General features: G+C 45.9%; 2 protein-coding genes and 1 pseudogene across 3 annotated transcripts; 1 reads left to right on the top strand and 2 right to left on the bottom strand.

Annotated features, from left to right (window-relative positions):
• Positions 1-748: 748 nt before the first annotated feature.
• LOC119349063 (probable E3 ubiquitin ligase SUD1) lies at positions 749-4,712 on the bottom strand. Its single transcript, XM_037617073.1, has 7 exons — positions 4,488-4,712; positions 3,682-4,098; positions 2,804-3,310; positions 2,503-2,687; positions 2,266-2,398; positions 1,650-1,787; positions 749-1,184 (listed from the first exon to the last, which is right to left on the bottom strand). Exons 1-7 carry the CDS (start codon positions 4,710-4,712, stop codon positions 804-806), a joined length of 1,986 nt encoding a protein of 661 aa, XP_037472970.1. The 3' UTR covers positions 749-803.
• A 2,095-nt stretch (positions 4,713-6,807) lies between these two features.
• LOC119356829 lies at positions 6,808-9,560 on the top strand (annotated as a pseudogene).
• Positions 9,561-16,558: 6,998 nt separating this feature from the next.
• LOC119294634 (trimethylguanosine synthase-like) lies at positions 16,559-22,154 on the bottom strand. Of its 2 annotated transcripts, XM_037572864.1 has the most exons (14): positions 21,904-22,154; positions 21,665-21,808; positions 21,518-21,575; positions 20,744-20,795; positions 20,444-20,526; positions 19,508-20,372; positions 19,147-19,252; positions 18,951-19,065; positions 18,668-18,731; positions 18,500-18,557; positions 17,941-18,076; positions 17,312-17,406; positions 17,109-17,232; positions 16,559-17,021 (listed from the first exon to the last, which is right to left on the bottom strand). In XM_037572864.1, the coding sequence occupies exons 1-14, from the start codon at positions 21,963-21,965 to the stop codon at positions 16,920-16,922; spliced, it is 2,064 nt and encodes a 687-aa protein (XP_037428761.1). In that variant the 5' UTR covers positions 21,966-22,154; the 3' UTR covers positions 16,559-16,919. The 2 variants fall into 2 exon arrangements, with proteins under 2 accessions (XP_037428761.1, XP_037428753.1); XM_037572856.1 differs by having other exon boundaries at positions 18,500-18,731; positions 18,932-19,065; positions 21,904-22,153.
• Positions 22,155-23,239: the final 1,085 nt, after the last annotated feature.

Raw genomic sequence — 23,239 nt, 5'->3', positions numbered from 1 at the left:
CGATACTAAAGGGGGGGGCTTTAGTGCCTACAATTTAGTGCCGGTTACCGAACCGGCACTAAAGGGCCTTACGAGCCGGTGCTATTGCCCGGTTCTGCACTAGTGATACATACATACATACATACATACATACATACATACATACATACATGCATGTTTGTTTCGGCAGACTGGCCTAGTGCTTCAGCCAATCAGCCTAGAATTTCTCTGAGTTTAGGCAAGTTTATCTTGGAGCAAGGCATCGAGTTTGCCCATTCCAGGGCAAAACTTTTGTGCCAAGATTCACAAATTCTAGCAAGGAAATTTCTTTTGTGTGTGTGTGTGTGTGTTTTGTCGTCACTCTGGTATGTTTGGACTGTGACCAAAGTGTACCTTACATGATTTTTGGCAATAACCGAAAACTTGGTATTTGTTCGATAATTGACAACATTTTGTCATGTAACTCTTTTGTCAACTCTAGTTTGTTTTCTTTGCTAATGTTGGACAACTCATGCAACCAAAAATTCAACCAAATCATTTGCTAGTTAATGTTTTGTTAGGAAAACCTTCCCCGCTTTTTCTATAATGATAGCTGCACTTTCTAAAAATAATATGAATAGATAGATGCTTCCCTATGGTGCAGTTTGTATGGAGACATTCGGACAGACATGGTGCAAATTCATTATCATCCGTCCAAGCCAAATGCACCTCTAATTAGTAAATTCATTATTTCATTTATTATGTCTAAATTAATTATTAATATCACCATATCCATGTCCGTACAAAACTATTGGAAATAGAATTCTCCGGGAAGAGTCCGGCCTTCACCTATCATCGGGGACATCTTCCAACCTCTTCCCGATGACGTAGCGCTCATCCCTGATCGAATCATGGAGTTTGACACACAACACCTTGAAGAGATAGCAGAGCTCACAGGAGCCGAGGCTGCCCAGCCATGCGAAGCGATATACTGCTGAGTTCACAGCAGCGGAGTAGCCAAATCTTGGGAAGACAACCTTGGCGAGCACATAAGGAACGCCTAGAGCAGCGAGTAGCCTCGTGGCAATAGGCATGAAGATTTCTTGCAAGAACCAGCACATTGATATCTCCCAAGAAAGACAATCGGCCTTCCACCGAACAATCATCGGAACCCACCTTTCATCAATGCTATAGGCAAGGACAGGTCTGGCCCTTATCTGCTGAACCTTCAAGACAAAAATCCGGTGAGTCAAATATGTTTGCTATTGTTGACCTAAGTATAAGCTAATGAGAATAGTTTGGGAATTGGCTGCATGCTACCCAAAAACTGTGGCAAACAGAAACAGTGATAATTATGGAAATGCTTGGCGTCCCATAGGAGACAAGGAAATAGACGGATTATATGAGTTATTAATAATGGGAATAAAGAAGGAAACTGAACTTTGTCAGTGAGACCTGACTAACCTAAAATACGAAATGAGACACGACTTTGAGTGCCATGTAGCAAATCATTCCCGATTTAGATATGTTAAATTTGGTACATAAATGAGCAACATACACCCTCTGTCCCATAATATAAGATGTTTTTGCAAGTTAATGTTAGCTTGCAAAAACGTCTTATATTATGGGATGGAGGGTGGAGGGAGTACAATTTAAGAGAACAGAAAGCAATAAGAGAAGTTGCCACTCACCAGCTTTAGCCAGATTCTCATAAATAGAAACCCAAGGGCCCAAATGTAGGATAATGAAACGTCGTCAGCAGGCCCAACGATAGGTGATATTAGAAATAAATCAACCAGCAAGCCATTCAGGAAGGGAATGGCGATAGACTGAGAGAAAACAGCTTTTATGTTATTTAACTTCAGCACAGAATAGAGAAAATAGAAAGAAAACCACCGCAAGTTAAGTAGCTCACCCATAAGAACACAATCGTTGAGTACTTCAAAGCTAGATGGCATGGTCTCCCACAAGTCATGCAGGCAATTGAATCTCTAGTGGCAGCAATAATGGTTAATATGATGCCAATCCCAAAAACCAAAGCAAGCAGATCTAGGAGGGAATATCGACAAGTAATTAAGCCAAAACTTGATAAAAATATATTCGCTTTGCTTACGAAGGAAGTTCAGCAACCATCTAGTATGAATAATCATTACCATTGGATTCAAATCCACTTGCTACTGGCAGCTGGGTGATGGCAAGCAACAAGGGACGCCCAATTGAGATTGGAAAAATGAGCACAGCCGAACTGTATATCGCAACAGTCGACCATGCAAGCACCACATTAGTGCCATACGAATACCGAGTTACCTTCTTCACTAGCGACTCAAGGTATGTGACTGTAGAAGTGCCCTTAATGAGAAACCACACAATGAAAACACGAGAAATTGAATTGGCATAGTTTCGTGGCGCTTGCCATAACGATAAGCCTTCAGCAGCACAACTGAAATTAATAGCCACGAATCACAGACATTAAAACTAAAGTGTTCTAAAAAACCCGGACAGTACACATCAGATGAAACAAAAAAAGGAATTAATACAACTTACGTGATATCTAATGGGAACAGCTCCGGTGCCAATTGGCCAGCAATTTGAACAGGAGCAAAAATTACTACGGCCATAAAGATAACGTCATACAGAAGAGCACGCTTAAAATAAAATTTGTGGAATGGTTCCTGAATATGGTTACGGTGGATGTGGCAACAGGGACAGGCAACTCCCAGCCTCAATATCTAGCCACAAGATAAACAAATTACAACACTTATTATACCCATGAACTAGTATATACTGCATATACTATAATACTAGTAACATCACGAGGTCATATAGATAAAAATATGATAAATACCTTGTGAAGAGTTACGGATAACCAGAGACGTAGATTCAAAAAGATGTGTCCAATAAAACAATGATGAGAAGCTGAAGCAAAAGATGGAGCAAACAGAAGTTCCAACCTTTGAGACATTGTTGCACCAAACATTTTTGAAGTGAAGATATCAAGCAACCAGCCAAAGAACAACGGGTACATTATAAATGCGCTCAGGAGAATACTTGCAAGAGTGGTAAAACCTGCGGTCTCTCTGAGGAATCTAGCATGGAGCCGTCTAATGAAAATTGCAATCATAAGGCGCTCCCCCCTAAAGTATTGCCAGAGAGTGTTCAGCCCAGGAAAAGTGACACCGACAGAAATGATAAGTCCATATCCAATTAGAAGGGCAGAGCCTGTTGAAGTGTAGGAGTTGACTTCACCCACACTGGAAAAACTGGAACACGATATGCACCAGTGGATTATCCTTCCCAGCGAGAATGGGATAAAAATCAAAATACAAGCAAGAGCCATGTCAAATATTACCACCTGATTAGAAAAGCATGTTGTTATAATTTTCTGGAAATATATGAGTACAAAAGGTAAGCATAAGAAATGTGAGGTGGTCATTCATATCATATATTGTACTCCCTCCGTCCCATAATATAAGAACGTTTTTACACTAGTGTAGTGTTAAAAACGTTCTTATATTATGGGACAGAGGGAGTATATAACAACGAATATCAAATTAGAAGGATATTAATTAGTTCTTTACTGCAAATATAAGAACCTAATGATCTTATTAGAAGAAGCACACACAGAGAACATTGGTTGAGAAGCAGAGCATGTTGAGGACTGATCAACTTAGATAGAAACTAACTCATTAACCTGAACAAGATTATATTGCTAACAGAGCATACCATCAAGAATGCTTCAACGGCAAGTAGCGCAAGGACTTGCAAGCCATCAAATCCACGAAACCCCTGACGCCGAGTTTCTAGGCGCGCAACCCATTGTGCAAATGGAGCTACAGCAAATGGAGCAAACCGGCACGCGAATGCAATGCAGAGCGCAAATAAAGCGAGGGCGGAGGCGGTAGAAAGACGGAGGGAGAGCAAACAGCACGCTTGAGCAAAGGATCTGGCAAGCGCGAGGCGCCAAGCCCAGAGCGCGGCGAGGTGAACGGAAAACTCCGGCACGACGCATACGGCGAAGACGAGCAGCAGCAGCAGACCCGTGAGCTTGTCGGACGCCCCCACCATGAACTCGGAAACGGGCAGCCTCGCGGGGGCGTCCGCGGCGTAGAGAAGCCGGGTGGTGATGCCGCGGTTGCATACCTGAAATGGTTCAAAATGACCGAGTGCGTCAATGTTGGCATCACATCAGATCACACTAAATGAAATATGAAAAGGAATTGAACGCAACCACATCACCACTGTGACAAGAACATACTACATTGCAACAATATTGACAAGAACGTGTTAATTGATTATACTCCACAAGGGGACATTTTTCACCGATCTCCTTTTTCAGTAAGTCTGACATTGCAAACAGCATGACAAGAATGCATTGATATTTGAGTATTTGATCACATTACAAAATGGTAAATTTTGCACTTCACTAGGGAATTAATCACACGATCCAGCCAGCTTGACATGACACCTACAGCGGCATGGAAGGATCATGGAGGGGAAACCCTAGGTCGGAGGGATCGAGAGACAAATACCTCGCATAGGGGTTTTCCGCGGGCGGCGATCCACCGGAGCTGGCACTCGTCGTGGACGAACCTGATGCTGCCGCGGCAGGCGCATGGACTCCGCAGGGGGCGCTCCGCCTCGGCGGGGAGACGGCAGATGCGGCACAGCTGCTCCTCCGCCTCCTCCTCTCCTTGGCCTCCCTTCGGGGAGATCCTCGCCCCATCTTCTCCTCCTGTGGCGTCGGCGACCACCATTGATCGGCCTTCCCGTCGTCTCTAGCGCGGCGACAGTGAGTTTTTTTTTTAGATCAGCGCGGCGAGAGCGAGTGAGAGATCGTGTAGGAGAAGCGGCAGCACGGGAGATGTTGGGCCGCTCTTGCTCTCTTCTCGTCTAGCTAGGGTCGCCGGCCCAAGGAGAATCCGTGCCATTATTTTTGTTCTTCCGTTTTTCTTCTGCTAATCCCCTTACCTTTTCGCTTTTGCTTTTTTGTACCCCTTTTCAGTTCTATTTATTTTGTTGAATTATTTACCTTTATTTCAACTATTTTTTCTGCTTTCTTTCATATTTTTTTGGCTGTTAGTGTGTACCATCAGTCATCGGCGAATATTTTTAAATTATTACATGTTGCTACAAATATTTATATGTTCAAGGCCAGACAATTTTTGCTTTGACATTTAGGTCCTATTGTTTCATAAAAATATTAGCATTGATGAACCCATCGTTTTAATCAAAGTTCTATGATTTTTTTAATTAACACGCCAATTTTTTAAAATTGGTGATTTCTTAAAATACATGAATGCTTACATGCATAACAGCATAAAATTATTATCCGTGTTTAAGAAGCCAAGTCAAAAATTACCTGACTACCTTCTCAAAAATACACCCTCCGTCCCATAATATAAAAGAACGTTTTTGACACTACATTAGTGTCAAAAACATTCTTATATTATGGGACGGAGGGAGTACATATTACCTGACTAGAAAGAATAGTTAATATAGGTGATGGTGATCTACATCTGCAGGTATCATGTGATGTTTTGAGACCAAGAGTTACTTATTGGTGTAGACCCGAATCTCAAACTTGTAAATCGTGCTTTCATCGTGTAAAATCTTGTGCTTTCTATCTATATCGATGGTTGCAGGCCTAGTGGAGGTGTCGGAGTCCTACGTGACAGAGGCCTAGGCGCCCAAAAATGTCCCTCCAGTTTGCGTTCGGTTTGGGAAAATTCAGACAAGCAAATGCGACAACGAACAAATACGGTCTATGTTGGATGGATAGCTACGTCTGGACAACTCGATCCGCACGTATACTAGTGTTTTAAGAGTCGGAGTTGGAGATCCCTAAGATATTATTTTCACCTCACCGAACGACTTTACCACATGCGAATGACGTTCTTTCTCCTCATTAACAAAGTGTGGTAATCTGTCGCCGACTCCAAGAACCATCTCAAGGCATGGAACCCCTCTCCACTTCAACGTCACACTCAATCCTTGTGGCGCTGGCGCACTTGGTTGAACTTTTTGTAGCCAACAGTCAACAATGTTGTCCTCATGCTCACCAAGAGAGGCGCTCCGCTTGAACACCAAAAAATAGTGTCGACAATTTTGCCCATGGGTATACAATCTTGCCAAGTATCACCCATGCCTGTATTCATAAGAAAAACCACCGTTTAAAGAAAGTTGGGTAAAAAAAAAGCTCTCCAACAGCCTCGTAAACGCGAAAAAAAAATCACGAAATCCCATAAATCCTTCAAAATTACCCCTCCATCTATTGGAAGATGGCCTTTTCGTAAAAGTGCCACATCAGCTAACCGCCATTGGAGTCCGCCGCGCCATCACTGTTGACCACTGCACACCGCAACCAACCGTTGTTGCGCCGCTCGCCTGCCCGCCACCGCCTCCGCTTGCAGCCGCCGTCGCCATTGCGCCAGTGCCAAAAACCACTTTTAGAGAAAAAAATTACGGGAACTAAGAAAAGACCTAACCTGAGAACTTCTAAATTATATGGACACCCCCGTTAAACTACTATGATGTTTTTTTTTACATAAATTCTAGGATATGCTCTAAGAACAAACATGAAAACGGAAGTAGCATCATTATTATTTGATAAATAGATAAATAAAACTATAAAATAAATAAAAGAGAAAAGGGAAAGGGAAAGAAAAAGAAAAACGAAGAGAAGAGGTAAAAAATAACCCGGAGTCTTCCTGGGCCGGCCTTAGCTGTCAAAGGATAGTCCAGGTGTGACCGTGTGAGTGAAGAAGAAAGCCACACCTGGTGAATCGCAAGGACGGCCCAGTATCACTCTTCCTCACTCACTCTCGCCGTCGAGACGAGACACCAACGGCAATGGCGGCCACCGGAGGCGAGGACGAGGCGATGTTCTCCGCGGAAGAAGACTTCCGAGACGAGGAAGAGGAGTTGGTGGATCAGTGCCGCATCTGCCGCCTCCCCGCCGGGCCGGGCCGCCCCCTGCGCCGCCCCTGCGCCTGCCGCGGCAGCATCAGGTTCGTCCACGACGACTGCCAGCTCCGGTGGATCGCCACCCGCGGAAAACCCCGCTGCGAGGTACCGCCTCACGCCTCCTCCTCCGCCTAGGGTTTCCCCCGTCTCTCTGCATCCATGGTCCTCCCATGTTGCTGCTAATTTCAGTCCCATTTATCAGATCACTACATGTCTATGCCCATGTCTATGTGATGTGATTCCTTAGGGAAGTGAAAAGTGTACCCCTTTTGCAGTGTGATTAACAGTACATTCCTGCCATATTGTTGCATTGTAACGAGTTATCGGCATCATATCCGCCGCGAATGATCGATCCCCTTCACCCTGTCGCGGTGCTTGGAGCGCGCTTACTTTCCTTTCTTTCAGTTTTGTTTAGACACATCTTGTTTACAACTAATTTTAACCCCTCATACTGCGTGCCGAGCGTCGCACATTACTACGACCATGATTCCTCACTGACAATCAGCCCCCCCTCCCCCATTGTGATGTGATTAGTATGTTCTTGTCATATTGTTGGTGTGTTTTGTGCTTAATCCTTTTTGTGTTCCATTTTGATGTTGCTAAAGTTGATGCACTCCATCGTTTCGAACCATTTCAGGTGTGCAACCACGGCATCTCCGCCCGACTTCTGTACGCCACGGACGCACCTGCGAGGCTGCCCATTTCTGAGTTCATAGTGGGCTTTCCGGACAGGCTCACTGGTCTGCTGCTCCCACTCATGTTCGCTGTCTGTGTCGTGCCGGAATTCACCATTCACATCGGGACCCTCTGGTCATGGCGCCTCGCGCTTGCTAGGTCCTTTGATGAAGCACACTATCTGCTCTCACTCCGCCTCTCTACCGCCTCCGTCCTCGGTTTGTTCGCGCTCTGGGTTGCATTTGCATATGAGTATGTGCCGTTTGCTGTAGCTCCATTTTTCCACTGGGTTGCACGCCTGGAAGCTCGGGTCAGGGGTTTGGAGGATTTGATGGCTCGCAAATCCTTGCGCTATTTGCCGTTGAAGCGTTCTTGGTGGTATGCTCGGTGCTTCTCAACCAATGTCCTCTATCGATCTGCTGCCTTTTTTATGCTATGGCGAATGATAAGATCATTATAGGTTCTTATATTGTAGTAAAGCACCAATTAATGCCCTTCTGTTTTGGGGATTGGAGCAGCATTTAGCACACATTGTCATGGTTTCTTGTTTGTTCAGAGTTGGTTACGGTTCAATATGGCTCCAATTCAAAGTTTATCATCCTAGAGGTGTCCAGATAATTAGATGAAATAGTAGCAAAACTAAAATTAAGGTCACATGAGAAAACTACTGTGCCATGTTATATGAAATAATACGAACGAACACATCAAATTTCGTATGATTGGTTTTCTACTTGTTTGCAAAAGTTGTAACAGTATTCTTGTCTAACCAGGTGGTGATGTTCGACCTGGCCCTTGCTTGTGTTTTGGTGTTTCTTCCGTTCTCTTTGGGAAGGATCGTCTTATGGTGCATATTGTGTTCCAATTCTTGCAATGTGGGTGAAGTCAACTCCTACACTTCGACAGCTTCTGTCCTTCTAATTGGATACGGGTTTATCATTTCTGTGGGTGTAATTTATGCTGGGCTGTACATTTTTGGCCAATACTTGAGGGGGAAGCGCCTTGCGATCGCAGCTTTCATTAGAAGTCTGTCTGGTATATTCCTCACAGGGATCACATGTTTTACCAGTGTTGCCAGTTTTTGTCTTAATACCCTGCACGGACTTATAATATACCCGCTCTTCTTTGGCTGGTCGCTTGATATCTGCACTTCAAAAATGTTCGGTGCAACAATGTCTCAAAGGTTGGAACTTATGTTTGCTGCATCTTTTGCTTCAACTGCTCTTCATTGTCTTATTGGATTCGAATTTTTGTATCTACACGGCTTATGGTCCACACTTCTTCACAAGGTATTTGTCATACTATATATGTGGCCTCATCATGTCAATAGTATATGGAGTATATGATTCAGGGGGTATAATGGGTGTTGTATTTTGTTATGAGTAGATATTCAGGCCAGGAGTTGCCGTTCCCACTTTCGACTATGATATTAACATTGACGAACCATTCTACAAATTTTATTTCAACAAGCCTCATCATCTTCTGCATGGCATTCTCTATATGGCTGCGGTTATTTTTGTTCCTGTTCAAATTGCTGATCGTCTGGCACCGGAGTTGTTCCCATTAAATATCACGTAAGCATTCAATTTAGTTTCATCTGATGTATTGGCCAGTCAACACCTTATTTTAATGTGTGTGATCGTTGCTACTCCAGTTGGCCTGCTGAGAGCTTATCGTTTTGGCAAGCACCTCGAAAAGTTGGCGATTCACTTTCTCGTGTTCTTCTTCTGAGGCTTCTCATTGACGAAACTTATATGCCAAATTATACTGTGTTGCTAGTGAAGAAGATAACTCGGTATTCGGTTGCCACTAATGTGGTGCTTGCATGGTTGACTGCTGTGATATTCTATTCGGCTGTGCTTATTTTTCCAATATCAATTGGGCGTGCCTTGTTTGCCATCACCCGGCTGCCAGTAGCAGGTGGATTGAAATCCAATGGTAATGATTGTTCAGAGATGGTTATTTGACTGTTAGGCCTGGCTGTAAACAAAGCAAATATTTTCTTTTTATCATGTTTGGCTTACTTGTTGATGATGTTTTCTCTTAGATCTGCTTGCTTTGGTTGTTGGATTCGGCGTCGTAGTAACTACTATTGGTGCCTCTAGAGATGCATTTGCCTACATGACTAAAGGGAGAACGCACCTTCGAAATTTGAGCCAAGCTCTGATTGTGTTCTTATCGGTGAGCAACTTTAATTGCGGTGGTTTCCTTTGTATTTTTCTTTAATCTATTTCATGCTATGGCCAAAGAACTTTGTGTTTTCTGCTCTCAGTCGGCCATCGTTCCTTTCTTGATCGGGTCGCTGGTTGATTTATTGCTAATACCATCACCCACTGGGCCTGATGATGAAGTTTCGGTTTTCTACACTTGGTTCCTGGGATTTCGATCTTTGAGAATCTGGGTGAAGCTGGTGAGTTGCAACTTCTCTTGTTGCTTTCCGTCCTCTCATAGTTTATCCATGTATGTATGTAAGACAATAGGCTTTGGGGGGAACCGGCACAACCCTCTAGGGGTGGCCTATCACATATATATATAATGAGGTGGTATACAACGTTACAATATACACATGTAAATACAGTCTAACACCCTCCCTCAATCTTAGCCACTTTCTAATGAATCTAGAAGGGTAAGATTGCGCCTGCAAGTCTCAAACTGTGGCAAAGGCAATGGCTTGGTGAAGATGTCAGCAAGTTGATCCTTGGAAGGAAGAAACTTGATCTGTAGTTGCTTCTGAGAGACACGTTCACGCACAAAATGATAGTCAACTTCAATGTGTTTCGTTCGGGCATGGAATACCGGATTTGCAGAAAGGTATGTAGCACCGATGTTATCACACCAAAGAACAGGAGGCTGTGATTGGGGTATACTTAACTCCTGAAGCAAGGACTGTACCCAGATGATCTCTGATGTGGCATTGGCCACAGCCTTATACTCAGCCTCAGTACTGCTACGTGAGACAGTAGCCTGTTTCCGAGCACTCCAGGCAATCAGGTTAGAGCCAAAGAAGACAGCATAACCCCCCGTGGATCGCCTGTCATCCGGATTGCCAGCCCAGTCTGCATCAGAATATGCTGAAAGACAACCAGAGTCAGACGGCCGAATATGCAAACCATGAGCTACCGTGAAACGAATATAGCGCAAAATCCGCTTAACAGCAGACCAATGAGTGTCACGGGGTGACTGCAGATACTGGCAGACTCGGTTAACAGCATAGGAAATGTCTGGTCGCGTGATCGTCAAGTACTGGAGCCCACCAACAATACTCTTGTACTCTGTCGCATCAGAAGAAGAAAGAAGCACACCATCAACAGCATTGAGCTTATCAGTGGTAGACATGGGTGTAGTCGTCGGTTTGCACTTAAGCATCCCAGCTCGCTGCAACAAATCCAGAGAGTACTTCTTCTGCGTCATAACAAGGCCAGCAGCACGAGAAGTAACCTCCACACCAAGAAAGTAATGAAGCTTCCCAAGGTCCTTGACCGCAAAATCAGCACCAAGTGAGCGAACAAGCGCAGTAGCAGCCGACTGAGAGGAGCTGACCAAAATGATATCATCTACATAGACCAACAAGTACATAGTAACCTCAGGCCTTTGAAGAAGAAACAATGAGGAGTCAGCAGTTGATGATGCAAAACCATGAGCACGAAGAGCCATGGCAAGACGAGCATGCCAAGCACGAGGAGCCTGCTTCAGACCATAAATTGCCTTGGACAGACGACAGAGATGATCAGGGCGATCCGGATCAGAGAAACCCGGAGGCTGGCGCATGTAAACCTCCTCCGCCAAGACACCATGAAGAAAAGCATTTTGAACATCAAGCTGACGAAGAAACCAACCTCGAGTAACAGCCAGAGAGAGAAGAAGTCTGATGGTAGTAGGCTTGACCACTGGACTGAAGGTGTCTTCATAGTCAAGTCCAAAACGCTGTCGAAAACCACGAGCAACCAGACGAGCCTTATAGCGCTCAATGGACCCATCAGAATGCCTCTTCACTTTGAAAACCCATTTGGAATCAATGACATTTACCCGTGATTGTGGAGGAACAAGAGTCCATGTCTGATTGCGAAGAAGCGCTTGATACTCCTGCTCCATGGCCTCTCTCCAATGAGGAATGCGCATAGCAGCTTGATACGTGCGTGGCTCAGAGGATGGATCTGCGAGAGCAGCAGACATGCACGCCGCTAACCAAGCAACTGTGCCATCGTGACGTTGCTTAGGCTGAAAAATGCCACTCCGACTGCGCGTATGTGGACGTAGAGCAACAGCAGGAGCCGGCGGAGGCGAAGGTGACGGAGACGTGACAGTCGCCGGAGATGCAGGAATCACCTCAGGCGAGCTCGGGACAGACGACTCCGGGCTGCATGGCGAAGACTGGCCCGACGACAGGGGCTCAGAGGCCATGGGCGAACCGAGAGTGGGCGAGGCCAGCTCTGGTGACACCGGCCCAGACGGCCTTGGCGAGGCGAGAGCAGGCGAGGCCGGCCCTGGTGAGAAGGGCCCAGACACCCTGGGCGAGGCAGGGGCGGGCGAGGCCAGGCCTGGTGATGACTGCCCCGACGCCCTGGGCGAGACGGGGACCGAGGAGGCCGGCCCAGTCGGCGGGGTTGCAGGGCGCGACGATGGCGAAGGCAGCCCAGAAGCCAGAGGCGACCGGGCCAGGACGTCGATCGGCCGTGCATGAGCACGGAAACCGAGGCCATGCAGGGGCGCCATGTGCTCCTCATGCACAACAGAAGGTGCCGAGGATGAAGGCGATGTCGACGAAGAGGAAGATGGCACTTCCAGAATCTCCAAACGAGCCCCACGACCAGTGTCTGCACCATGGTTAGGCAACAATAGAGGAGAATATGCAACATCATCAAATTGGTCAGAAGCAACAGAGGATGAATGCATGACAGGTGGCTCGGTAGTGGACACAGGGAGTTTGGCAAAGGGAAAAACATGCTCATCAAACACAACACCCCGAGAGATGTAGACACGATTAGTGGGCACATGAAGACATTTGTATCCTTTATGAAGAGAGCTATAACCAAGAAAAACACACTTCTTGGAACGAAACTCGAGCTTACGCTTGTTATATGGACGGAGATGGGGCCAGCAAGCACACCCAAACACCTTGAGAAAGGTGTAGTCCGGTTGTTCATTAAGGAGAACTTCAATGGGAGTCTTCATATTCAAAACACGAGTGGGAGTACGATTGATGAGAAAACATGCAGTGGTGAAAGCATCACTCCAAAAACGAAACGGAACAGATGCATGGGCCAAAAGAGTCAGACCAGCTTCAACAATGTGACGATGCTTACGTTCTACTGAACCATTCTGCTGATGTGTATGTGGACATGCTAAACGGTGAGTGATCCCAAGAGACTGAAAGAAGGAGTTGAGGTTGCGATACTCGCCACCCCAGTCCGACTGAACATGAACAATTTTGTGCTTGAGAAGGCGTTCAACATGTTTTTGAAACTGAACAAAAATGTCAAACACATCAGATTTATGTTTGATAAGATAAAGCCAGGTAAAGCGGCTGTAAGCATCAACAAAACTGATATAGTAATTATGACCACTAACAGAAGTCTGAGCAGGACCCCATACATCTGAAAACACAAGTTCTAAAGGATGTTTCACCTCACGACTGGACTCCGAAAAAGGAAGTTGATGACTCTTCCCCTACTGACAAGCATCACACACTGCTACATCTTTATTACTAGACACACTAGGAAGCTCATGACGACGCAAAACATGCCGGACAATAGGTGTGGCCGGGTGACCAAGACGAGCATGCCACTATGACGGAGATACCCGAACTCCACTGAAGACGCGAGCGACGCCAGGATGCTCCAGACGATAGAGACCTTGGCAGAGCCGCCCACTAAGAAGAATGTCCCTCGTGCCCCGATCCTTAATAAAAAGATCAAAATGATGAAATTCACAAAGCACATTATTATCACGAGTGAGTTTAGGAACTGAAAGAAGATTACGTGTCACAGATGGAACTCGAAGAACATTGCGAAGTTGAAGACTCCTATTGGCATGTCTAGTGAGAAGTGATGCTTGACCAATATGAGAGATGTGCATACCTGCTCCATTGGCGGTGTGGATCTTGTCGGAGCCATGGTAGGGTTCACGAGTGTGAAGCTTCCCCATCTCACTGGTCAGGTGCTCTGTCGCCCCAGAGTCCATGTACCAGTGGGGATCAATGGAGTAGGACTGAGTGTGTCCCTGTGGCTTCTGCGGCGGCGGACGATCAGCCATGGCGACCTGACAAGCAAAGTTGCGTGTATCCTTCCCGTCATTGCCGAGACCAAGAAAACCCCGCTGGAAGCGCTTGTGACACTTCGAGGCCCAGTGCCCATCGCGACCACAAAGCTGGCACACACGTGGACCGCCAGCCCCTGGTAGCGTCGCAGTAGGAGGAGGGGCCGAGGCGGGTGGTGGTGACTGCCCCGAAGGAGCCCTGGATGAAGCAGAGGAGTGACCACCCTTGGTGGCGGCGTTTGCCGAGAGGGCGCCGTTGCCCCTGGATCGGCGCGTCTCGACTCGTTGCTCAGTAAGCAGGAGGCGTGAAAAGACCTCGTGTGCTGGCATGGGCGTGGAGTTGCCCCTCTCATTGATGATCTCGACTAGGGCGTCATACTCCTCATCAAGACCATTGACAATAAACGAGTTGAACTCGGAGTCGTTGAGGGGCTGTCCAATGGAGGCCAGCGTGTCGGCGAGACTCTTGACTTTGTTGTAGAACTCAGTGGCGGTGGAGTCAAGCTTCTGACACTCCCCAAGTTGGCGACGGAGCCCAGATACACGAGCCTGCGACTGTGCCGCAAACGAGCGCTCAAGAATAGTCCATGCCTCGTGGGACGTCTTGGCGAAGACAACAAGCCCAGCAACGGCCGGAGAGAGCGACCCCTGGATGGAGGAGAGGTTCGCCTGATCCTGCCCTGTCCAGACACGGTGAGTCGGATTATAGACCGGACCGTGCACGCTGTCAACCAGCGCAGGAGGGCAAGGGAGAGAGCCGTCGACATAGCCAAGCAGATAGTGACTCCCAAGAAGCGGAAGAACCTGCGCGCGCCTGAAGATGTAATTGTCCGACGACAACTTGATGGTGATGAGATGACCGAAGTGAAACGGCGGCGGCGGCTGCGATCCCATCGAGGAGACTGGCTGAGGTGAGACCACCGTGGAGACAGTCAGAGGGGCAGCCGGCGCGGTGACAGAGGGCGCGATGGCCGCGGTTGACGCCGCGAAGTCTGCCAGCGCGACGTCCTCCGCCACCAGCGGCGCAGTGGCCGAGGGCGCGACAGCCGCGGTTGACGGGGCGGCGGCGGTGTGGGCCACAAGCGCCTGCCCGGGCGAAGTAGCAGCCGGCGGGAGCGCGAAGAGGGAGCCGACGCTCCGTGTCCCGATCGGCGCCTGAAGGGAGGCGGCATCCAGCGGCCTCGAGAGAAGTGCCGCGAGGGAGGCCGGCAGAAAACCGGTGGCGGTGGAGCCGGACGCAGCGGCGGACGTCATAGCAGTCGGGCGACGGCGACGGCGGCGGCGGTGGCGGCGGTTTAGGGTTTTTAGGCGGAAGCGGACGTAACCTAGCGTGATACCATGTAAAACAATAGGCTTTGGGAGGAACCGGCACAACCCTCTAGGGGTGGCCTATCACATATATATATAATGAGGTGGTATACAATGTTACAATATACACATGTAAATACAGTCTAACAATGTACCATTATACCAAACTTAACATAAAAAGAAATTGAGATTTTATAATATAATCAGATAGGGACTAATTTGGTACATTGCACTCAAATTGCACTGGTTGTGAAAACCACACTGCTAAAGCGAGTACCAAAAAGAACACTTCCAAATTTTTATGTTAAAAAAGTCACATCTCATCCCCAAGTCCAGTTTTTATACATTATATGCCCATTATTAAACTCATGCACTCGCACAATTAATTATCGCTATTTCTATTTGGCACACTTTTGGGTAGCATGCAGCTAATTCCCAAACTATTGTCAGTAGCTTATAGTTAGGTCGAAAATGGCAAACTTTTTCAAGTGGCCTGGTTTTTATCTTGCAGGCCCATGAGACAAGGGACACACCTTTCCTTGCCTATTTCATCGATGAAAGGTGGAGTCCAAAGATCGTTCGGTTCGCTGCGGGTTCTCGTTCAGGGAAGGTACGGCTGTGCGCTCTGCTATATCTCCAAGCTGCTGTGCACGAAACTCCATGATTCGATCAGGGATGAGCGCTACGTCATCGGGCAGAGGCTGGAAGACGTCGCCGAAGGTAGCTGAAGACCCCTATATTCCCTGAGAACAAGGATCCGGCGATATTAACGGTTAGCGCGCAAACATGAAGGAATTGTTGATGAAGTTTCCCGTGGAGAACCGTGTCGTTTTGATGGTGTTGCTCCCGACGAACGGCTCTTGTGTATGGCTGCCCCTTTTTTGTGAATGTCTGCCCCTTTTCTGGACAGCATTCTCATGGAGGAGTATGTATATATATGTGAATAAGAATACTGGTACTGTCGAAACCTGGTGGAGTTTGTTGCCTGTATTAGGCTTCAATTGCAGTACCTATTCATGTCTGGCTGATTTGATACTTCTCTTTTTAATCAAATAGGAATACTGGTACTGTCGAAAGACGAATAATAGCAGGATGTGTTTCCAAATTATTAATGTAAATACAATGTTTTCAGCTGCTTTTCGTAAACTATGTCAATGAATTCCAACGAGCCGAGAATTGCCCGTTCGGAGGCGCGGCTATGAAGGGTAGGGAACAAGAGCGAGATCATGGAGAGCAAGCCTTGAAATGCCTTTGTGAAATAATGAAGTCACTAATTAGTGGCACATTTGTTTGGATGATCTCAAAATTTATGTTCTAAAGGAATTTTTCTTTTTTACCCAGCTTGTTCCGTAAAAAAAATACAATCCCAGCCTTCCTCTGTCATCTAACTACCATAAAAAAATCAAAAAAAAAATTAGCAGTTGATGGTGAAACCATGTAGATATAAGCGGTGGAAAATACTGCCCATGATTCAGGGCTACCCAATGTTGCACCGGTACAAACTAAACCACATACACACGATCCAGATGTACACGCACTCAGCGCAAATGGGCCACATCAACAGAGACTTCTTCAGCATGACAGTATCGTCGTCATCCAAAGCTCCGCACAGCAGAGGCATTAAGATCCAAGATACCAAGTTTCTTGGCGAATCGACCACCCATCCATTGACCCTAGTGGCACGCTCTGCTGCCCAAGGGTACCCAACACTGGCACAGGATCTTCCATCCAGCAGAATACTTGGATTTCGGATGCATGGAGTATCATCGGTGTTCACGAAGAGTGCAGTTTTCGTCTGCGCTGCCCTGTTCCTCAAAGTATGCCGTTATGGCTTTCAGCTTCCCATTGAGGTAATTCTTCTCCACCTGCCAGAACAAAAGGGCTCACTATGACATCGGTCTAGAGGCATCGCCATCGCTACACTGCGGTGATGTCAAGCCAACATGACATACCTCAACCGCCCATGGAGGATCGATCGACAAGCACATGTCCGCCAGCTGGTCTAGGTCACTGTTGCGAGGAAGGAACATGACTACTCTCGAAGCGATCGCCGTGGCAACTTTGAAGAGATGGTACCTGAAGCGTTCGACTAGGGCATGTGAACATATGCGAGCACAGCAAGGAAACAAACAATATTCTGAACCAAGGAGCTCACCCATCACAAGGCTTAAGCATGGTTTTGATGTCATACACATCTACTTTTGCATAGTCCGGTCCACCCCATGGAGGTGACATGAAGACAGTTTCCCCCTGCACACAACAACTTCTCACGAAAGCATACAGACCAACTTGTAGACCGATTAGAGTGGCATAGCAATAAGAAGGTAACTTTTTTAGCTTAGCGGTAGTGCAAAGCTTCCTGATCTTAGCCCCTTCTGTCCCATCTCTTCGCACTGCTGCTAGCTAATTTCTCTCACCTTAACGTCTGGTTAACAACTAGGCATGTAGATGTTAAAACTTGTTTACATTAAGAAGGAAGTTATCATTATGGCAGTCATCTATGATTACGTTCTGGGACTGAACTTGAATGCTTACAATTGGTGCATTTTCTAATAAACTGAAACTGAGGCTATGCCCTATGATTCCAAAAACGGTTAGAACAAAAACTTCCTCTTGTTGGACTTCCAATGGCAAAAGATCGGTACCCTACCTAATAGTTACAGTGAACGAAAATGGTCAAATAAATGTGTTCTCACTGGCAGCTATGAAAGATATGCAGCTGTACGGAATGACATGTGCAGAAACCTAAAGGCGTGATAATTTCAAGGTATAAGGCATACATACCTTCAGATGAGGTGCTATACGGATAAAATCTCCTATAATGAAGTCTATATGATCATTGACTCCATAAACAGTTGCATTATGCTGTGCACAATCAATCTTCTGTGGGTCAATGTCAACAGAAACAACATGCTTACACCTGAAAAAGAAAAGATGATGTCAGAGACGTGGAAATCTACAGTTTGGGTACTGTAGAAGAAACTTGAAAGTTCACCTCATATCATCTTCAACCATTATGCATGCTAATTAAGAAAGTCAGCTATAGCTCTAAATACTGATAAAGCAACTTAGAAGCCATTCTTTTCATATGATGTGTCATTTTACAAGACACAAATACCTCGGTATAAACTAGATGAGTGCACAAACGCGTTTTCTACTGTCATTCATTCTCGACCAAGTATGCCCTTGACGCACACAAGACACATTATACTGAAGGTTGTTAGTGACCACTATTATCAAGCAAAGCAAGAAAAAAGGTACCTATGGAAAAGTAAGGTTTCATGCTAACATATCGTTCATCATCATTAACAGAAGATATAATAACACAATAGCAGTGACTTACTTTGTGGCAAACTGGATGGTATTTCCACCTACTCCCGTGAAACAGTCAATCAATATGCCTGCACCAACACGAGATGCATGATGCTTTGCAATGGGCTCTGGCGTTACTGAAAACCACCCCTCTTCATCCATCTTTATACCACTATCAAAAAGGGAGAAAAGCGAGTACCGCTGATTCCAATACTTGGCGATGTCATTGGAAATGTTTTCTGCCAAGTCCTGACATGAATGAGCTGTAGAATTAGAATGAAATAAAAAGTTAGTTACCTTATATACATAAATAGAAAAAGTACAAAAGATGTAGGTCCAGCAACAAGCTGCATATTGACACCACCCTCACACAAAAAGAAGAAATCTGCCAGTCAACGATATCATGTGAAAAAAATAACACAAACAACTCCTAGGAAGCTCTAACTGAGTAATATGGTCTTACACGATTGAGATCTCCTTACTCTCTTTTTCTTTTTGGTGGTGGTAGCTTCCTGGCTCACTTCTAACACTTCAGCCACTGAACTATCATTCTGCATATTTTCACCATCTTGTACTTCATCGATGGTAGCTATCACACTACATAGAGATGAGATGTTAATGAAAACCATACATATGTCAAGGAAGCAAGGAAACAACATTTAGTATAATCAGGCACACCTTGGATATATCGACTCTTTATCAGGAATGTCTGATAAACTTTGTGCTTCATTGTAATAAAGATCATGCCTCTGCTCATCTAGATGGCTGTTGTCACCAGCCTGATCTGCCAGATAAGAATGCTTGATATCACTAAACAAACTATTAATTATTGGTAAGGATAGAATATAACAGCTATGAGAAAGAAATCTCTAGATAAAAATAATTAATGCCACGGATAAGGATATTAATAACTGAGTTGATTTTGTGAAGTGTCAGCATCAAGACTTGTACTGTATCAACACAGTAAGCAATGTCCTCTGGGATCAATGCAAAATAACAAATCTCTTGCGGATCACATAAAATGGAATTCACATCTTACCAAATGTTGTTTCTCCATTGTCACATGGGCTCGCGTTAGCTCCATATTGTACAACATCTTCATCAGGTTGTGAGATATAATGCTTGACACAGGATAAAACTCCAGATGATTTGTCAAGCTTTGCATTGATTTGATTGTGTTCTTCCACGAGTGTGCTTGTCAGTTGTGATACTTGTTCATCCAACCCTTGAGATGAATATGTGCTACAATATGATACAAAATCCTCCAATCCTTGAGGGGGATCCCATGTAGATTCCTGTGTCAGGATGTTGTAATAGTAATACCGACTATAGAACTGATCCCAAAGAACCTGCCAATCTCCGCATTCATAGTAAAAATCAGAGCCAGAGTTTTCAACATGATTATTAACAGGAGATGGTTCTGCTGGACATGGATCATCATTATCATGGGACGTGGGTGGAGTCTCCCCAGATATTGTATCTTCTCTTTCAGACGATTTTTCTTCATGACAAAGTTCAGCACAGGACATTATAGATTCATTATCAACAGAATTTCGCCCCAGCATCACTTTGTTCAACTGCATAAAACTGTCCGCAGCTTCATTTTGTTGAACAGGAGAGCCTGATTTTACTGGACTGCTCATGTTACCATTTGGTTCACACTGATTAACACTGACTTCACCAAGCGTCTTTTCAACATCACCATGGTAGGCTTCACTGTAACCCGCAGTAGTCCTAGATGAAACGCATGAGTTTGTTTGCTCCATGCAATCCATCGACTCCTGAACGTGTTCCAGTTCTTCAGAATCTGTGCATGTCCTTACATTATCATCCATTGGAGTACTTGCCGCTTCATATGGTGCTTGTCGTCCCTGATGCTTACCCTTGGCAGGTGTCTTCTTTTTCTGTAACAGGTAAGGGCTTAGGGTACAGATTAACCAGCAGCAGAACTCTACATGCTGTTTTGGGCACTTACCTCTTTCCTTGTGCTGAATGAAACAGGAAGCCCCAAAGAACCCATGAGACTAGCCAATTCCATATCTTCAACAAATGAATGGTCTGTTGATAACAAGAAACAACAGACAGTATATCAGAAGAAATTGGTGGATACTTGCAGCAAAAGAAGAATAACAATCTGTAATGATTTGTTCGTATTATTTTTTATGTGCTGTCTGTGCGGGGACAGTGAGTTATGATATGAGCCAATGCTGCAAGTAGGGTGTTTACGAACGTCAGAAGAAATAAACTCATTGGATTACAGGAAAGCAAATCGCACCTTCATCTGTCTGCTTGGCTGCTTTGTTGCGGGTTTTGGCTGTTTGAGATCCCTGCAAAGTTGAAGGTTTTCAAATTGCTGGTACGGAAGGCTGAAACACAGAATGGAGAATGAAGACCATGAAATAAAAAACAACATCAACTAAACATACTCTCCAAGTAAAACAAATATTTAACTTGCCGCATTTACCCCCTCCCCCCTAGCCCTAAAACCCCCCAAAAAGGAGACAAAACGTTAGCGACATTTCGAGTCAATGTATCGTGTAACGTGTATTCACCATTCAATTTTTGAAGTGATCTCAATAAAATGATGTTGGCATATGTAGTATACTGATTTGATGGTCTTGCTCAGGAAGTAAAATCGTAAACCATGACGTAGCTAGTTCAACCGCACGAGCTATTCTTTTGAAACATGATGCTAGTGCAATAAAACATGCTGGTAGAAGGAAATGATTGTTCCTTGGCTGTTCTGTTCTTTCACAACAGAACTCTGAATGAAGATCATGCCACCAAGAACAATTCGCATGCCTACCGGGCAAAATTGGGACTATTATCTCTAAAAAGAAGTTAAGGTATAAATCACATTTTCTTTTGTGAATTAGTCTTTGGAAAACTAATCGGCTGGTCTGCTGCTCGTCCTGCTCAACGGGCTACAGAAGAAGCAACATTTTCCATCTTGATATAACGAAATTGTCAATTGAACTGACGACCAAGCACAAGACTCAGAATCATTCATGAGCTAAATCATAGATGAAAGAGGCTGGAGTCTTCTTACCGTGCAACCAACCGTCTCAGTGGCACGCCAATCGTGAGGCTTCACATAAAAATCATCCCTGCAGCGAAGAAACGAGCTGTGTAAGGGGAAAAACACTGAGCTGAACGAGGAGGTTCGGAGAGGGACGAGGACGAGGGGATCGAATACCAGAGGTGCACTTCGGTGAGCCTGAAGAGCCGCCCAAGCTTTCTCATCGACGAGGACTCCGCCTCCGCCGCCGCCGGCATCTCCGTGGGCACCGGTTCGCGGGCGGGCGCCGCTTCACACGACCCGGGGCCGGGGTCGAGTCCGCTGGGTGGGGAACGAGGCGGAGAGTGAGAACTAGAGATATGGAAGTAGGGAGGGAGGGGCATATGGGGGGAGGGGGGGAAGCAGGGAACACCCACCTCAGCTCGCCGTCGACGCCCCGTCGGGGCTCCTGCGGCTCCTCGGCCGCCGTGGCCGCCATGTGACTCCTTTCCTCGTTGTCCGCACTGCGCTGGATTCGCTTTAGGATTAGGATAGGATGAGAGGAGGATTCGCCGTGGCCATGGGAGAGCTCGCGGCAGAGTACAGAAGTGGCGGCTCCGGCGTGGAGCAGCAATGGAGTCGACGGAATAGCGGCGGCGGCGTGGGGAGATAAGGGCTAATGGGCTTCCGAAAGAAAGGCTGGCCGATTATTCCCGAGCGATGATAAGCCTTAAGCCTGGCATCAAGTACTGCGGCCCATAAAAATAGGTATACTGGTTTTTGTTCTTAAAAAAAGCATTTTATTTTATTAAATAAATAAATAAGTCAAATATATATACTCAGGTATCTAAGGGACATCCAGGGAAGGACGCCGGAGGCGCGTGTCGCCACCATGGCTACCATGGAAGAACGCAACATACCATATATAGGAGATTGAAAAGATGGGACGCAGGGACACGGAGGGTAGAGGACACGGACGTCAATGCACATCTGCAGTAGCAGTTCGCAACTGGGAGGTAGGATGACGGCCGCGACTGGGCTCGCTAATTAGGGATGGAATTTTTCGGGGGGAGACGGAAGAGGCGTTTTTAGGAAAGGAATTAGAGATATGGAAGACGCTGAGTTTGTGCACTTTTGAGTGGGCCTCTGTGGACCATCGACTGGAAAGGCCCGATTAATGACAGCAAGTCCAACACGTTCTGCGGAGCAGCTGCCCAATCATTATGGGCCAAGTGGGCTGCGCCTGGGAGAAGGAAATAATTTCCACAGATTACAGTTGGATGGCTGAGCTAATCCAGGACGTTAGTGAAGAAGATCCCACGGCTCAGGGGTTCAAATCGCTGTAGAGGGGTGTAGGTGGCTGAGTTATACTGTTTTTAGTAATACGGGATGGAATCCAAGTTTCTTTTTGTGCGGAGAAACTCGCTTCACCAATGAGAGGCTACCTTGTCTTTTTTGCAGAAAAAAACTGGCTGGATGGGTTGGTTCTTGCATCAGGCTATTACCTCGCCATCACAGTTCAAGCCCGCTCGCTGTTTTTCTTTTTCTTTTTGAGACTATATACTACTGAGGGGTAGAACTAAACTTTACTCATCAAACTCCACAACATGTGGGATACGGTTAAGATCATGGGATTGGCCAAATCAGAAGTGGCGTCCCGGATCCAAAGACAAATAAAATTTAGCTAAGCTATGTGCTTCTACATTCACTTCCCTACGTTCAAAAGTAAAAAACATTGAAAAAGTTCTGCTTGACTACGGATCTCACTAATAA

Source organism: Triticum dicoccoides, chromosome 1A (assembly GCF_002162155.2).
Source record: "Triticum dicoccoides isolate Atlit2015 ecotype Zavitan chromosome 1A, WEW_v2.0, whole genome shotgun sequence".
Lineage (NCBI taxonomy): Eukaryota > Viridiplantae > Streptophyta > Magnoliopsida > Poales > Poaceae > Triticum > Triticum dicoccoides.
Note: the sequence above shows the minus strand (reverse complement) of the source record. Positions and strands in the feature narration are given on the sequence as shown.

What these genes read in the sequence shown, in the direction of transcription:
- LOC119294634 (XM_037572856.1), bottom strand. Translation starts at nt 21,965, where the DNA reads ATGGCGGCCACGGCGGCCGAGGAGCCGCAGGAGCCCCGACGGGGCGTC. An exon ending in GGCGTCGACGGCGAGCTGAG is followed by an intron (nt 21,809 to 21,903) that starts GTGGGTGTTCCC and finishes TTCCCCACCCAG; the next exon opens with CGGACTCGACCCCGGCCCCG. An exon ending in CTCACCGAAGTGCACCTCTG is followed by an intron (nt 21,576 to 21,664) that starts GTATTCGATCCC and finishes TCTTCGCTGCAG; the next exon opens with GGATGATTTTTATGTGAAGC.
- LOC119349063 (XM_037617073.1), bottom strand. Translation starts at nt 4,712, where the DNA reads ATGGTGGTCGCCGACGCCACAGGAGGAGAAGATGGGGCGAGGATCTCC. An exon ending in GCGGAAAACCCCTATGCGAG is followed by an intron (nt 4,099 to 4,487) that starts GTATTTGTCTCT and finishes GAACCATTTCAG; the next exon opens with GTATGCAACCGCGGCATCAC. An exon ending in CTGTTCCCATTAGATATCAC is followed by an intron (nt 2,399 to 2,502) that starts GTAAGTTGTATT and finishes TATTAATTTCAG; the next exon opens with TTGTGCTGCTGAAGGCTTAT.